The sequence below is a fragment of the Rhinoderma darwinii genome, chromosome 7 (genome assembly GCF_050947455.1).
Source record: "Rhinoderma darwinii isolate aRhiDar2 chromosome 7, aRhiDar2.hap1, whole genome shotgun sequence".
NCBI classification, from domain to species: domain Eukaryota; kingdom Metazoa; phylum Chordata; class Amphibia; order Anura; family Rhinodermatidae; genus Rhinoderma; species Rhinoderma darwinii.
Window position 1 is genome coordinate 127849242 of NC_134693.1, and position 16499 is coordinate 127865740.

At 40.9% G+C, this 16499-nt stretch overlaps 1 protein-coding gene across 7 annotated transcripts in view; it reads right to left on the bottom strand.

Annotated features, from left to right (window-relative positions):
- The window catches only part of MAGI1 (membrane associated guanylate kinase, WW and PDZ domain containing 1), a 381212-nt gene that overhangs the window by 175803 nt on the left and 188910 nt on the right, over positions 1–16499 (bottom strand). For 6 of the 7 annotated variants that reach the window (XM_075834000.1, XM_075833999.1, XM_075833998.1 and 3 more), the window contains exon 2: positions 15311–15427. The exons of the other annotated variant lie outside the window; for it this stretch is intronic. In XM_075834000.1, coding sequence (XP_075690115.1) covers positions 15311–15427 — 117 coding nt within the window. The remainder of the gene's footprint in view (positions 1–15310; positions 15428–16499) is intronic. 7 annotated transcript variants of the gene reach the window in all.

Below are 16499 nucleotides of genomic sequence, written 5' to 3' on the forward strand. Positions count from 1 at the left end.
ATATATCGGTTGCTGCCAAGAATATTAATTGCCTTATAAAAGTTAAGAGCGGAGGATACCGGAGTAGGTTCAAGCAGCTTCATATCCATTCCCAGAACAGACAATGTTATATTAAGTTTAATTTATCTTATAATGGCAATTACCTATAGTCTGCCGATGAGATACGTTGATATTACTAGTATAATGCTTTCAATAATCCAAGCGCTAAGAGTTATTACATCTTATTACAGCCACGTAACTGGACTTCCACGCAAGTGAAAAAATGGTGGTCCATTGGTGGGCAAGACTTTGGCTTGTAAAGTAGTGAATCTTCATAGCAAGGCCACAATTGTGTTGGCAGTGGAGAATTATAAGGCCAGGTTCACACAGTCCTAATATGCCACATTTTAGCATCCATTTTTGGCCCAGTACCCAGATCCCCCCTAGTTCTTCAATCTGTATAGTGTCCGAAGTTTGGTTGAGTGAAACGTGGGATCCGGGGGCTGTAGCTATAATACAGATGCTAACATATGTCCGTATTATGGCCATGTGAAATTGGTTTAACAACAGAGCTGGAGGTCAGCATAGTAGCCAAGTATACGTGATCTTACTATATTCGGAAGTAAAACTCCCCCCAAAAATGTGTATATATTAAAATAAATCTATAATAAAATAACCTACTAGTACAAAATGTAAGTCTGTTGACTAGGCAGAATAATATAATTTCGATTATGTCTTGGATTATTGGTCATATACCCTATAAGGTGTATAACCCTTTTCTGAGGCCTTATAAAGCAGAGTTCCCACATAGAGTAAACATTGCGGAATTACCGCAACGGAATTCTGTGTGGAAATTCCGCAGCATTTGCAGTAGCAGAAAAGTGAGTGAGATTTGAACAAATTTCATCCACACACTACAGAAAAAAAATCTTCAGCGAAAACGTTCATATATTGACCTCCGGTGAAAATCTGCAGAATGTAATTTTATGCTGCGGCTTCGTTGCTCTTTTGTTGTGGGTCTCCCCCATTGAATTTGAGCTGAATTAAGAGCTGCAATAAAGAGCAAAAATCGCAAATCTGAAAAAAAAAAATAAAAACCCTTCAAGTTTAAATTAAAAAAAAAAAAAAAAAAAAGTCTATGCTTACACGCCCCCGGCATAGTCATAGCAATGGTTCCGTTTCCCCCAGCTGTTCTCCATGGATGATGTTTCAGGCCATGTGACTGGTGCAGCCTATCACAGGCTGTAGCGGTCACATGGGCTGAAGTGTAATCACAGAAGGCCGGGCTGCACGGGGACCAGGTGAACGTGTCGCTATGGCAACGTCAGTGAAGGTAAGCATTGGCATTTTTTTTCTGCCCTCGTTCTGCAGCGTACTTTTACACAGCGTATCCATCTTGTGTGAGCATACCCGAATAGTAATAATTATAAAAATAGTAATAATAATATTAAAAAACAGTAATAAGAGAAATATTAATAGTAATACTAAAAGTAGTAGTAATAATAAAACTAGTAATAATTCTAATAGTAATAACATAATTCTAGTAGCAAAAATAAAAACAGTAGTATTACAATAATAATAATAATAAATTAACATATTTTTATACAACTAAAAAAAAAAAATCCAATTAAATGTGAATAGGTTTAATTAAAAATAAAAAAAATTCAGACCAGAACGTAAAGCTTGTAATATTTTGGATAAGGGATGACGGCGGAGTACTGGGATTATCGGACATCTGATGTGGCCTCTATAATTTATGACAGAGATGCTGGTGCCAGATACCAATCATCTTTCCCTTTACCGAATGAAAATACTCACCCTGAACAATCTGACTTGTGGGTTCCCGGGGCTACACGACCACTGTAAAAGGCGGAAGGTCATTCTAATTTAAATGTCAGCAGTGTTACTCCAATTACGCCGGATTGTCACCCGAACAGATCACCCACGCGTGAAGCCAACCATTACACATTTCTGAAAACACTTTCCAAGACTTCCCTTATGTCCGTGACTTTCTTCTTGGGTCTCAAGTAAGTTACATCAGGTGTATAACCCAAATATTGGGTATAAATTATGCATTTCAGTCTTCTGGAAACCCAATGGTCATAAAAATGTTCAAAGGCCTGCAGTCAGGGCAAGGGCAGAATTAAGATGGAAATAATGGGGCACATTTATCAAAACTCTTTTCACACGAAAATATAGATTGCTAAAAAAAAAAAAGGCCGCGCATTGCCGATATTAACAAGTCGCTAATGTTCCCAAGACTTGCATTTATAGGTTACAAAAAAAAAGTCAGGTTTTTTTTCTTTGTAACTGCGATCGGTTCGGTTTCCTCCTCTCATGCGGTTTCCATTACGAACAACAAGCAGATGCCAATTTACATGAGTGGATGCACTGCCGACAAACCGATCCTACGTTTACTGGACAACGACTGGTAACGTTCGCTCAATCTAATTATCGGGCAATTATCGTCCTATGTAAAAGGCACAGGCCTTGATGCCCATATCAACCAATCCAAGCTCCGCTTTCATTTCTTAAGCTACTGTGGAAGAATGAAAGCTGTTCTGTGATTGGTTGTTATGGGTAACAAGGCCTGCTTCTCTGTTGGACAATTTTGATAAATGAGGCCCAATATGAATATATAGATATGTGAAGGTTACACTACTGAGTGGTTGTAGTAATTTCATTTTGCATATTGACTCTCTTAGTGACAGGGCTATGACCCGGAGTGTGTACTTGCTGCCATCACTGAACCAACAAAGGCACTCCAGGAGAAATGCCTAGTCTCCCGGGAGGACATCTGCTTTTCTTGGAGTCTCCTGAACATGTATGCATACCTGTCACGATCTAAGGGTATGTGGACCCACTAGGCCGCTCCGCCGTAGCGGAGTGGCAGCTGGCCAATATAACACTCAATATAAAAACTATGCAAAGTCCTTAGTATAAGAGTATCTGTAAGAGTCCAGACATTAGCAGAGGCTTAGGCACAGATGGAGCTTGACATGGCAGACACCAGGCGTGGCAGATGGCAGCAGACATGGCAGATATACATGACTCCAACTTAACGCTTACGTACAGGAAACACCACAACAGGAGACAGGAAGCAGGACACGAGAACACTGGGAGTAGGATACAATGAAGGGACCGTTTGCAATACGAACATGGGTAGACAACAACACCACTCAGGCAAGGAGTGGAAGGGTGGATCCCTCTTTATAGTCCAGGGTGATCTGGGGATTGGTTAGGGAACTTTTAGTATGCGCGCGCTGGCCTTTAAGGCCGGGGACGAGCATGCGCACCTTAGCACACAGTCCAGGGCAGGAGTCTGCGATCGCGGCCGTCTGACAGCAGGGGGGGTGGCAGTGGTCTGCGGTCGTTACAATACCAATACCATTTCTATTACTATTATTCAGAAATACACCACAAAACTTAAGGTCTTTTTACACAGGCCAAAGATCGGGTGAACAAGTGCTCGTTCCTGATTATTGCACTGTGTAAACAGGGCAGTGGTCAGCCAACAAACGTTCATTTGTCGACTGATCGGATCGTATAAATCGACCCCAAAAATGGTTGTTTGTCGGCAGCACAATGTAAATTGGAGATGTGCTGCCAACGAGATGCAAATGTATGGGAACAAACGATCTTATTAACGTACATTACAATCACTGCTCCGTTTAAATGGAGAAACAGTATTGTCCATCGGCGCTGGTTTACCTGGCAGAAAATCTGCCCGTGTAAAAGGGTCCTTACACATCCTCATCCATCCATAACTCCTTACACATTCTACTCAATATCTATCACTCGAAATTCTCTCAGGAGACCCTGCCTAGGGACCTGTCTCCAAACGCGAGGCTTTGACCTACCAGACAATTGATTAATATTGCTTAGCATTCAAATGTCAAGAGAAGCAGCCGCTAGGATGCAGAAAAATTTGACTGAAACTGAATTACCTAATTCAGACTGATGCTTTATATTCACCATTACAGCTGCAGTGTTCAAGCATTTTTCTCATATAATACGATTAGACTTAAATAGATTTTATATCTAGATTCTCTAAATTACCAATAAGGATAAATTCACATCTGCGTCAGAGGTTTTGTCCCACATCCAGTCACAAATTCTAAAAGAAAGAGTGCAGATGGTCTCCCGGTAAAACAACAGACATCCTGATGGAAACCCAAAGGAATCCATTAAAGTTGAGGGTTCCATCAAGTGCCATATTGACCATCATGCAATGGCTCCGACACTTCTGGTCTCTTTTTTTTGTCCCTATGACAGACCAGAAGAATGGAAAAAAGAAACTCAGACGTGAACCCAGCCTAAGCCCATGGGTCGTCCTTTTCTGTGGAGTTGGGTGAAGACCAATATAACACCATAACAACCCCAACAAGGCTGGTCATCCACCTATCCTAGACTCCAGATTGGCAAATATATCTAGAATATATTCCCAAATAGCCCCTGTGGGGACTGTTATGGCAGCGATATTGGCTGAATAGAGTTTTCACCAACTTCACAGAAGAGGACAACTCAAACTCTCAATAAGACAACCCCTACCATATTACCTATTAGGTCATATGTATGTCATGGTGAGGGGTCCCGAGCATCTATTAGCCAGAGTGGAAAGCAATTAAAGAGCGTCTTTCACCAAATGCTCCTTTAGCATGTCTTTGAAGCAATTATAGAGCAATATGATAAATATTTTCTGTGACTGATCTTTTTCCAGTAACTTACACCATAGCTGTCCTGAATTTGATCTATGTATCTTAACAAAATGGCTGCTAATGAATATTCATTTGGGGCTTCACCCTTGTCCAGACCTTTTCGAATACAGGAATTAGCACCTGCTTAGTCATGTGACTTCACATACTCGGCTCAATTTTATTGGTCACAATCCTCACTGCATGTACAACCATTAGACTCATTCACACATAAGCCGACCCTTTAGACTCATCCACTTGAAAGTGAATGTTACTGAAAAATAACACAAATACCCTAAAATATATCATGTAATTGAAGACTCACAAGAGAATATATTGTAAACTAATACGGATTACAACATACAACCCAAAAATTGGTGGCAGATATATTTTGGTGGACTCGGCTCGAGCCTTGTATCACATAGCCAAACATTCGTTTGAATGGCTGCTATGTATAATTACATATGTAGGGGCTGCTGCAAGGGAAATGTATGGCCGAAAACATCCCTTGGCGAGAACAAAAGCACGCCACGGGTTCCAGGAGGTGGACCCATACCAATCAGCTGGGAAACGTTATTGTAAATCGCATGATGAGATAACCCCTTTAAGCTAGACATTTGTCCTACCCATTGCTAAGAACTGGTGGCCTCTTCATTCAAGGGACCAACTACCAACAGACTGTCAGCTGTTATGCCCAAAAAGTTTCTAAGTCAGGGTATGTTCACACGAGGTCATTACGTCCGTAATTGACGGACGTATTTCGGCCGCAAGTACCGAACCGAACACAGTGCAGGGAGCCGGGCTCCTAGCATCATAGTTATGTACGACGCTAGGAGTCCCTGCCTCGCTGTCGGACAAGTGTCCCGTACTAAAAACATGATTACAGTACGGGACAGTTGTCCGGCAGCGAGGCAGGGACTCCTAGCGTCGTACACAAGTATGATGCTAGGAGCCCGGCTCCCTGCACTGTGTTCGGTCCGGGACTTGCGGCCGAAATACGTCCGTCAATTACGGACGTAATGACCTTGTGTGAACATACCCTCAATGTTTCTATATGGTTTGGTCTATTATACGAAGATATGACTTTTAGGTAAACATTACACTTCCAGTAACACTTTAATTGCAGGGACATTAATTGAAGCTCCGGCAGAAATCCTCATAAGGTCTCAATTTGCGGGTTGCTTGTGGGTGACACTCCGCTTCAGCCGACTCGAAAATCACGGCCGTGCACATGGCTATGGTCGTGTGAATGAGGCCTACGTTTTTTTAAATACTTATTGTAATGGCAGGAAGGAGGTGAAGGGAAAGTGAGCCCTAATCTACCCACCGCCCTGTCCCTGCCTACTTGCAACGACCCGCCCTAGGCGACGAGGTACAACTGGGCGGCGGTCCCTACGCTGGCTAAGTGCACAGGAAGACAAACAGGGAACACGCAAGGGAAGGGGCAGTAGCCACGGAACGCCACGAGGAAACGGGGCGGCGAACGAACAGTCAGGACCAGGACGAAGTGAGTACACCCGAGCGGGCACGGAGACAGAAGCAAGCCAGGGGCAAAGCAAAGCAGGTCAAGCAGAACTGCAGCAAGGCAGAAGCACGGCAGAAGCAGGCTGGAGCAAGCAGCAGGGGGCCAGGAATCCAAAAGAATTACAAGCACTGAGGGAGAGCACAGGGCAGGTAATAAAGGGCAGGGGGCGGAGCTAACTCCGAGAGACCAGGCCGCGATAGGCTCTCCCACTCCTGAGCCTGCCACCCTGGTTGGTGGGAGATGGTGTCAGTCGAACAGGTCTGGCCTCAGGTGTGGATTGATTAATCCCAGGAGTATAGCTAGATGAAGTACCTGGCAGATCCCTAACACTTATACTGTGTGTGTTCCACTGCTAATGGGAGCACCATCAGGTCATCAGGCAGCGCTCTACATACAGACTTGTGACGCTTGATGTATGCTTTATTGGATAATAGCAAGCAAATAGAATCTCCCCTTATGAAGGGGTTACTTCATGACCAGTCATTTTTTGAGTTTGTTTTTTTGTGGTTTATTATTATTATTATTATTATTATTATAATTATATATTATTTTTTGTCCTGTTCAGGTTTCACTGTAAATAATCTGGTAAGTTAATTCTTAAGGTCATTACGATCGTGTAGATACCCAGTATGTGTAGGTTTATTGTTTTTATGTAATGTGAGGGCAATAAAATATATTTTATGCAAAATAATAACTTTTATGGACGTTTTTGATCATTTTTTCTAAAAAAAATTATAATCCCATGAAGGGATGACTTTTTTTAAAAATCTTTATGTTTTGCTTATAATGTATAAGCATACCCCCTGTATGCTAATACATAATAAATCAATATGACAGACTGCTGTTCTGGCAACACATAGTGTGCCCTAATAGCAGGATTATAGAACAGACAGCTCTGGGGTCCTTTCTAGATCTCCAGGGCTGACTGCAGAGGGTTTCTCTTGACTCTATCAAAGAGGGGAGTCCCCTATGATCATGCTGCGGTCACGGACCATGGTGATCAAAGGGTTAAACAGATGGGATCTGCGTTTCCTCTGATCCCAGCTGTATTTACTAGGCTTCTCTGCTTAGAGAATGAGTGCTTACTGGAGTGCTCATAAGTCTTTTGTACAACGATGCCAAAAGACGTCACTGTAGACCCCGGACCTGCACCACCCGCCATCAAAAGGCAGTGGGCTGACGTTAAGGGGTTAAATTACTATATAACGTGTTATTAAAGAGCCATAGAGCTATAGTAAATCTTATAGAAACCAGCCATAGATCACTAAAATTAAATAAAAAGGGGGCATTTAATTAAATGGATACTGTGGGATATACTTCCTATTATGCTTAACATAGCAAACAAATCAAATAAGTATAGAACTCCATCTGTTATTTATCAGGTTTTATAGGGAATTAAGTACACCAAGGGCAATTCTTCCCCGCAAGAGGAAAATTTGATGAAAGACTAAATTTAGAGTCAGGTCAATGACACGGGGTCACCTCCCCAGGAGCAGTAAACAAATTAGTATCTATTCCACATATCCACAAGAAAACATCTTACAATACAAAAGGATGGAGAATAATAATGAAAGTCAGAGCCCGTGATCCAAGAGACTGGGTGTTAATATTACCATTACATTACCATAACAATTTAATGTTCAGATATGAATTATTAAACACATAAGAGAAAAGCCTCTATTAATTAAACTGTGCTAATTAAAAAAGAAAAAAAAATTTGATCCTACATTATATGAAATAAAATTTGTCTTTAATAAAAAGTCATATCATGATGGGAAAGGAAGAAAAGACGGAAAAAGGAAGGAAAAGGAAGAAAAGGGAAGGAAAGAAGGAAGGGCGGAAAAAGGAAGGAAAGAAGGAAGGATAGAAGGAAGGGCGGAAAGAAGGAAGGAAAGAAGGAAGGGCGGAAAAAAGGAAGGAAAGAAGGAAGGACGGAAAAAAGGAAGGAAAGAAGGAAGGGCGGAAAAAAGGAAGGAAAGAAGGAAGGGCGGAAAAAAGGAAGGAAAGAAGGAAGGGCGGAAAAAAGGAAGGAAAGAAGGAAGGGCGGAAAAGGAAGTAAAGTAGGAAGGGCAGAAAAGGAAGGAAAGAAGGAAGGACGGAAAAGGAAGGATGGAAAAACGGAAAAGGAAGGATGGAAAAAGGAAGGAAAGAATGACGGAAAAAGGAAGGAAAGAAGGACAGAAAAGGAAAGGAAAGAAGGACAGAAAAGGAAAGGAAAGAAGGACAGAAAAGGAAAGGAAAGAAGGACAGAAAAGGAAAGGAAAGAAGGACAGAAAAAGGAAAGGAAAGAAGGACAGAAAAAGGAAAGGAAAGAAGGACGGAAAAAGGAAAGGAAAGGAGGACGGAAAAAGGAAAGGAAAGAAGGACGGAAAAAGGAAAGGAAAGAAGGACGGAAAAAGGAAAGGAAAGAAGGACGGAAAAAGGAAAGGAAAGAAGGACGGAAAAAGGAAAGAAGGACGGAAAAAGGAAAGAAGGACGGAAAAAGGAAAGGAAAGAAGGACGGAAAAAGGAAAGGAAAGAAGGACGGAAAAAGGAAAGGAAAGAAGGACGGAAAAAGGAAAGGAAAGAAGGACGGAAAAAGGAAGGAAAGGACGGAAAAGGACAGGGAAAAAAAGGAAAAACGGAGGGAAAAAGGAAATGGAAAGAAAAGGATATCCCTTCCTGCAAAGGCATACCTCAATACCTCCAACACAAGACACAGAGACCGTTCCTTTTCATCAAATGGGTTTGGGTTCCCTGTTTGCTTTGTACAACTATGTACAACATAGACAGCAGTTAATTTGAATAACCTTGCAGGAGAAATGTATGGTCAGCCAGAGTTCCCGCCCAGCAATAGCAGCAGATTGTTGGGGGTTTCTGGAACCAATCCCGCAGCGATAAGCTTCAATATTAAAACTTTTGGTAATGAGGCATTATATTTAAAAGGGGTTATCTGGGATGTGATTTTTTTTTATTTTTTTATTAGCAGCTGGAAATTAATTAAACCAAAAAAGCAATTCTTACCGATCTTTGCCCCTGGCGATCCAGCGCTGTTGTTCCGGTGGCTGTCCTGGTGGTTGTTTACCTGCACGTAGCATGTTACTACTGCTGCATATTAGGGGGCTCAGCGGAGCTCACTGGTGACTAATTTTATTTCTAGCATACTGCCAGAAATATAACATATGGCCGGTAGGCTCTCTAGCTGACTGCAGCGGTCACATGCTACGTGCATGTAAACAACCACCGGGAGTGCCGCTGGGGCGTCAGCGCTGGATCGCCGGGGACAAGGGTAGGTAAGTATTGCTTTTTTGAACTACTGCATTTCCAGCCCCTAATAAAAAATAAATAAATAACATCCAGGATAACCCTTTTAACCCCTTTCTAACTGGCCCCTGAGGTTAGCAAGAACTGTACCTATAAAGCCTGGTACTGCTCAGACATGTCAACATGCCGACAAATGCATGCTGGTCCCTAAATTGCAGGATTCCTTTTTGGCTTTAGCGCCTACTAGTCAAAAAAAAAAAAAGAAATAACGTGCCGTCCCCTTCAGTTGACTAACTATTTTTCAGATAGACACCATGAATAGGTGTCATTTCTGTGACCTTTTCCTAGTTCTTGAAAAGATTGATCTTTTTTCTCTTAAATATTGCTAAAAACCCGATAAATTTGCCGTTACCATTATGGTTACTCTTTGAACAGTGCCGAAAGACTAGGATATTGGATCCAGGATTTTATCTTAAAAATACAGCGCTGGTTAGACATTCAACAGATTTCTGCACATATGCTTTACTGCCTAATAAAAAGGGAAAATAAGCGTCCCTTATAAATAAGATATAATTTTCCTTTAAGATTCATTTGTTTTATCGTTTTCCAGGCTGTGCACCTTATACGATCGGTGCTTTATAGCCGTCCGGCATGTATTTTTAATGTTTGCAATTAGGAAGCCGATTACGCTGGCCAATCTGCCACCATCATCCTGTTCACACTAAAATCACTGATGTGCATTAGCTGCTGCATTCTGCCTGATAAAACCTAATAATAATATGGTCTAGCACCCCGTACTCATCTTGAAGCATTACGATCTTGTGTGTGGGAGATAACAGAAGGCTTAAATAATTTTAGACGTTATCTAAACATTGTGTTAATTCTTAATATGACTACTTGCAGATTTCGCTGAATCCCCACAAAGCAACACAGGCACCCACAAAAGGCAATCTGTAAATAGCGGTCCTAACCAAAGGCTTGGTTCCCTACTTTTTATGTTAAAGGTGTTGTACAGTATTAGAAAAACATGGCTGCTTTCTTCCAAAAACAGCGCCACGCTTGTCGGTAGGTTGTATCTAGTATTGCAGCTTAGCGCCATTGAAGTGAATGGGGCTAAGCTTCAATACCACACAACCTTTGGACAGAAGAGGCACAGTTTTACGGGGGGAAAAAAACAGCAACCGTGTTTTTGTATCCTGTACAACCCCTCGAACATGATTTTGTGATCACTTTCATATTTTTCGTTTCTATGCAAATAACTCTGCTGTGGATGCTAAACAACCTGCAACCTAATGCACCCGGGGATCATCTGGTGTTTTAGTGGGCCAGTTTGACCCTGTATTCAATAGGTTATTAAAAAAATTATTAAAAGTATATAATTAGCCCATTTCTTAAATTTTTACGTAAAAAAAATATTTCTACTATTCATTAAATATAATATGTTGTGGTGTGAATGTCCAGTCATCTGAAGTCAGAATATCAAAAAGTTATAAAAAATAAAATAAAAAAAAAGTTACTCGGCAAGAATGAATGAATCTGTAGGCAAGATATACGAAAACCCCGACTCTAGACATGGGTAATTAATGTTATTTCAATTTACAAACTGAGTTCAGCACATACTGATCAATACAATTTGGTAGTATAATAAGAGCGTTACAATTCATTGCAAATTAGCTTTACTGTTTATACAGTATAGATAATGTTTAAAGGCTTTCATCCAATAAAGTGGGACCCCGACATACCAGACATACAGTATGTAGATCATTATAAATTCTGACACTATTCATTTAACACACTGCATATAAAAAGCATTAAAAACGGATATATAGGCGGATACCAAAAGAGGTGATAAAATATTTTTCTTAGAATTCCGTAAAATTGACTGGGATTTTTTTTTTTCCCTACGCTCATGCCCATTGCAACATCAACGGGGCTGGTCATGATAATAAATCATGTTTGACACTTAAAATATTTAGTTATGTGATATAATAAAATTGCAATTTAATATTCAGTTATTGATATTTTGGCAATACTGTATTGTGGATCTCCAAACATTTACCCGGAAATGAAAATGTACTGCATACTCGGACTAGCTACATCTCCATTACCGATCTTTGGATAGTCTGGCTACCCGCCTAAACTCCCTGCCTCTGTAAAGCATACCTGGCTCTGCTACATTAGAGTTAGTGATCTCAGCTTATTAGACTACGATTTGGGCTTCACCCCTGGTATTGCATCTATCTCTGATTTCCGTTGACTCCTTCCAGATAGCCAAGTTCCACGACCCTAAGGGTATGCTTAGACGGCCTATTTTCGGCCGTTTTACGGAAGCAGAACGCCTCCAAACATCTGCCCATTGATTTCAATGGGAAAACAGCGTTCTGTTCCGACGGCCGTTTTTTTACTCGGCTGTTTTGAAAAACGGGCGCGTAAAAAAAAGGCAGTGAAAAAGAAGTGCAGGTCACTTCTTGGGACGTTTTTTGGAGCCGTTTTTCATCGACTATGGAAAACAGCTCCAAAAACGGCCGTAAAAAAAGGCAGCGAAAATCGCGAGTGGCAAAACGTCTGTTCTCATCAGCTCCTCATTTACAGCTCCGTATTTTCAGATGTTTTAGACTCAGCGTGTGAACATACCCTTACTGTAGTCGTGGTAATAGGTGAAACTGTGCCGTCTGTTTGGTTCTTTCTGGGCATCACAGGAATCAAATCATTACAATAGGACTCCCTATACCTTAAAGTGGTTTTCCCAGAATCATAAATTATCCCCCAACCCCACCGATGGTGGGAACAGGTGGTCCCAAACGCCACGTTCCTCCTCACTGCTCGACCGCAGTGAGAACATTTAATAGAGCAGCGGTCGAGCACGTGCGCTACTCCTCCATTCAGTCTATGGGAATGACGGAAACAGACAAATACAGGGTTCGGCTGTTTCCGTTATTCTCATACACAGTGAATGGAGCGGCAGGCGCACGTTTGACCGCCGCTCCATTTAAGCTTCTCACTGCAGGCGGTTCAGTAAGGACAATCTATGGCTGTGGAAACTCAATTCTCACGATCTTTGGGGGTCCTATCCTGTGGACAGGTGATAATTGTGATATATGATTCTGGGAAAACCCATTTAACCAGTAGAATTGTAGAGAGGATCAGTCCTCTTCCCGATGTTTATTTCATAGGTGAAAACACGGTAATAGATCTTCATTAATAAATCTCTTGGACTCCTCTTCTGTGCAGAAGACCCGACCATAATGTAGAGGAAAGGATAACATTTGCTCATGGTATTATAAAAACGACCATTGAAACATTCTATCCCATATCTCTTCCAAGATCTCACTTTATTTTCTCGCAAATCATCTTAAAGAGGCTCTGTCACTAGAATATAAGTGCCATGTCTCCTACGTAATCTGATCGGCGCTGTAATGTAGATAAGTGGTTTTTATTTTGAAAAACGATCCTTTTTGACCAAGTTATAAACAATTTTAGATTTATGCTAATTAGTTTCTTAATGACCAACTGGGCGTGTCTTTACTTTTTACCAACTGGGCATTGTACAGAGAAGTGTAGGACACTGGCCAATCAGTGACCAATCAGCGTCATACACTTCTCATTGTTCCAGCCCAGCTTCTGTCAGTGCACAATCACACTGGGCTGAAACAATGAGAAGTGTATGACGCTGATTGGTCACTGATTGGTCAGAGTCATACACTCCTCTGTACAACGCCCAGTTGGTAAAAAGTAAAAAACACGCCCAGTTGTCTATTAAGAAAGTAATTGTTTATAACTTGGTCAAAAATGATCGGTTTTCAAAACAAAAACCACGGTTATCTACATTACAGCACTGATCAGATTATGTAGGAGACAGGGCACTGATAATCTGGTGACAGAGCCTCTTTAAGCAGGTTATGCCAAGAATAAGATTGGTTTCCATATTTTATCAATTTAGACTCCGGCTACGAGACTGATACATTTTATATATTGTACATCACTCCGACACCTTGGTCTTAATTTTCCAGCTCAATAATAATACTCAATTTTCCTTCCCGGAAAGGTTCTTCATAAATCTCCACAATAAGTTCACAGTGGCTTCCACCATTTGTGATTTGCTTAGAAAACGGTGACTGAAGAAACCAGCAAGTTGGTAGGGTTACCTTATCTGTGTGTATGTGTGTATGTGTATGTGTGTGTGTGTGTGTATGTGTGTATGTGTGTATGTGTGTAAGACCGGTAGTCCGCCATAGTACATGATGAATATGCTATAAGCCTCTATTTGGCAGACAGTTTTTAGTGGAATATTAATGACATAGTTCTTGAGACTTATAAAGCTTTTAAATAAAAGAACAGTAAATCAAACCGCTGTTGTCCTTGTTTAAAGCAGAACAACGTGTGACACTTCCATCATTTTATACAGCGCTTAGGTCTACTCTCAATGAACAAGCGCATGATATATGGCACTGAATGGCATAAGTGCTGCTTTGAAGCAATACGTGATTGGAAACGGTCATTGTTTGGACCTTTACAAAATAACCGCAGGTCCAGCCAGGGACATAGCTATAGGGGGGGGGCAGAGGTAGCAGTCGCACTTGGACCCTGGTGTCTCATAGGGCTCAAAGGCTCCTCTGCCATATAAAAAGTTACCAGCATTATGTATGGCACATGGTAGGTGGCGGCCCTGTTACAGATTTTACATGTAGGAACCTAGCAGTGCCTAGACATTTCAGGCTTTCACTGTTCACTTAAAGGGTCCATCTTTGCAACCTATTTATATTGCCCTCATGGATCTAAAATAACCAATCAAGCAATTTGGCAAATAGTCTAAATTTCCTACGGTTTTGTTTACACCGCTCCTATGCCGACCTATGTGTCTCCCTGGTTACAGACTAAAGCAAACCCGGTATGTAATCTGATCCTGCAGTCTTGTGTTACTTTCTTCCATCTGTCGGTTAACAAGAAGTAGGGGACAGAAAGAGGAAAGTATAACTGTAGGATCAACGTACACACATGATTTGTTTGTAGTCTGTAACCATAGGAACACATGGGTTTGCCTGAAAGCTGTATACACAAAACAGTAGGTGATTTTTGGTTAAGACTAAAGGTCCTTTTACACGGGCCAATGAACGGGCAAACGAGTGTTCATATGAACGCTCGTTCCTGATCATTTCTCTGCGTAAACAGGACAATGATCATCCGATGAACGATCCAACGCTCCTTTATACAGCCAATAAAATGGTCGCTAGTCTGCAGCACATCTCCCTGTGTAAGCAAGGAGATGTGTTGCCAACATGATGGATATGTATAAGGACGAACGATCGTTGTAACGATCGTTCGTACCCATACATAACAAATCACTGCTCCTTGTGAAAGGAGCAAACGATTGCCAATCGATGGGCTGTCTCATTGATCAACGCTCATTTTCATGGCCTGATTTGTAAAAGGACCCTCAGGGTGCGTCATTTTTTTTTTATAGATACATTAAAGCAAAAACAAAAATGAGACAATCTTTAAATGGTTAGTAGAAAGAACAACTGATATACAAAGTAGAAAGCTAAAGGAAGTCCCTCTGATATCCACATATGCCATACTCTTCCCATGAATACTACATATAGGTAGAGATGCCTTAAACAAGGGTAAGTTCTTAATAAGCTATTGCTCCGATATGGTCAAAGGAAAATATTCGACAACACAATAAACAGGACAAAAAAAACAAAAACATCTATTTATGTATTCATTTGGAATGTGCAATGAACCCCATGAAGTTCAGAGTGTTGTAGAGAGTGCAAGGACTGGACACCATTCACATAAAAATCTAACAAGTGCTTATCCAAAAACACCAGCAAAAGCAGTACAGATGTATATATAAATGATCTATACTCACAAGGCACTGCATGGCGATATAGATTATCTCGAATTATCTGCTGCAGTTCATGATCAGGGGATGCTTTCTGGAACCTTTGGTTTAGATAGTGCCTCAGGTCCTTGTTTAGTCGACTTCCTAATTAAAAGAAAAAAAAAACAATAAAAGGGTTATTGACTGAAACAAAAAGAAACTGCCACCATTTTTTATTTATTATCTGCAAGATTCCCTACGAACGTGTAATAAAAAAATATATATTATTGAAGCTATGAAGGGCTAGTAGCCTAAAATGTATAAATAACTTAATATAAACTGTTAAAATGATAAGATTTTATGAATTGTCCACACTTCACTTTAGGAATCATTGTCAAGGAAAATGTTTTTCTTTATAAACCCGCCCACGAGTACAGACCACACCCCCATGATGACCACCAAAGTCATTATAGTTAGTATTTGTAGTTACTATATTTAGAGATCCCATTAACGTGGGCAGAAAAATTCAGAGCAGCGTTTATCCAATTAAACAGTGCCAGTAGAGCGATCCCCCAATAATCAAAAATATCAGCAGAGTGCATTCCCCGGCGCTGCCTGTAGTTGGCACAAGGGGGAGCTCACTGTATACAGCTCCTATTGAAGTCAATGGGAAGAATATAAATACACATGCATCCAGCTATCCTTCGCAGTACCTGCCAGCAGCCTGGGAGAAAGACTTGCCTGGGAGTTTAGGATATCTCGTCAGTTTTGAGAAAACTTCCGTACAATACCGGTAAGTAGAAAGTTTGCTTTAGGTATTTTCTATACAATACGCTGCCTTGGGAGGTAGCTGTGCTAGATATCCTTGTCAAGTAAAATAGTCTTTTAAAAAACCTTTAAGAGAAGAAAAATTGGAGCAAATGGACCCTTTAATTACAATACACCAGGCAGAAAGAATCTCTAAAAAGCATTGGGGGCATTATAGTTCACCGACAGAGGGATGAACTTGCTGCGGGAAGGAAAAGCTGCACATTCACATTCCGCAAGTTCAGCAAATTAAACCATACAATATAAGTGAGTGGTAATGTTCCTTTTATGTATGTACATTTATAATAGGAAGCTGCGGATGACAGTGTGGTGTGCAGGCATTTTGGAGAAAATTAGTTTATCTGCTTAACAATGATTTGTTAAAACAGAATACAAATGCAGTTATATTCCATGGCAGTAATACCTCCCT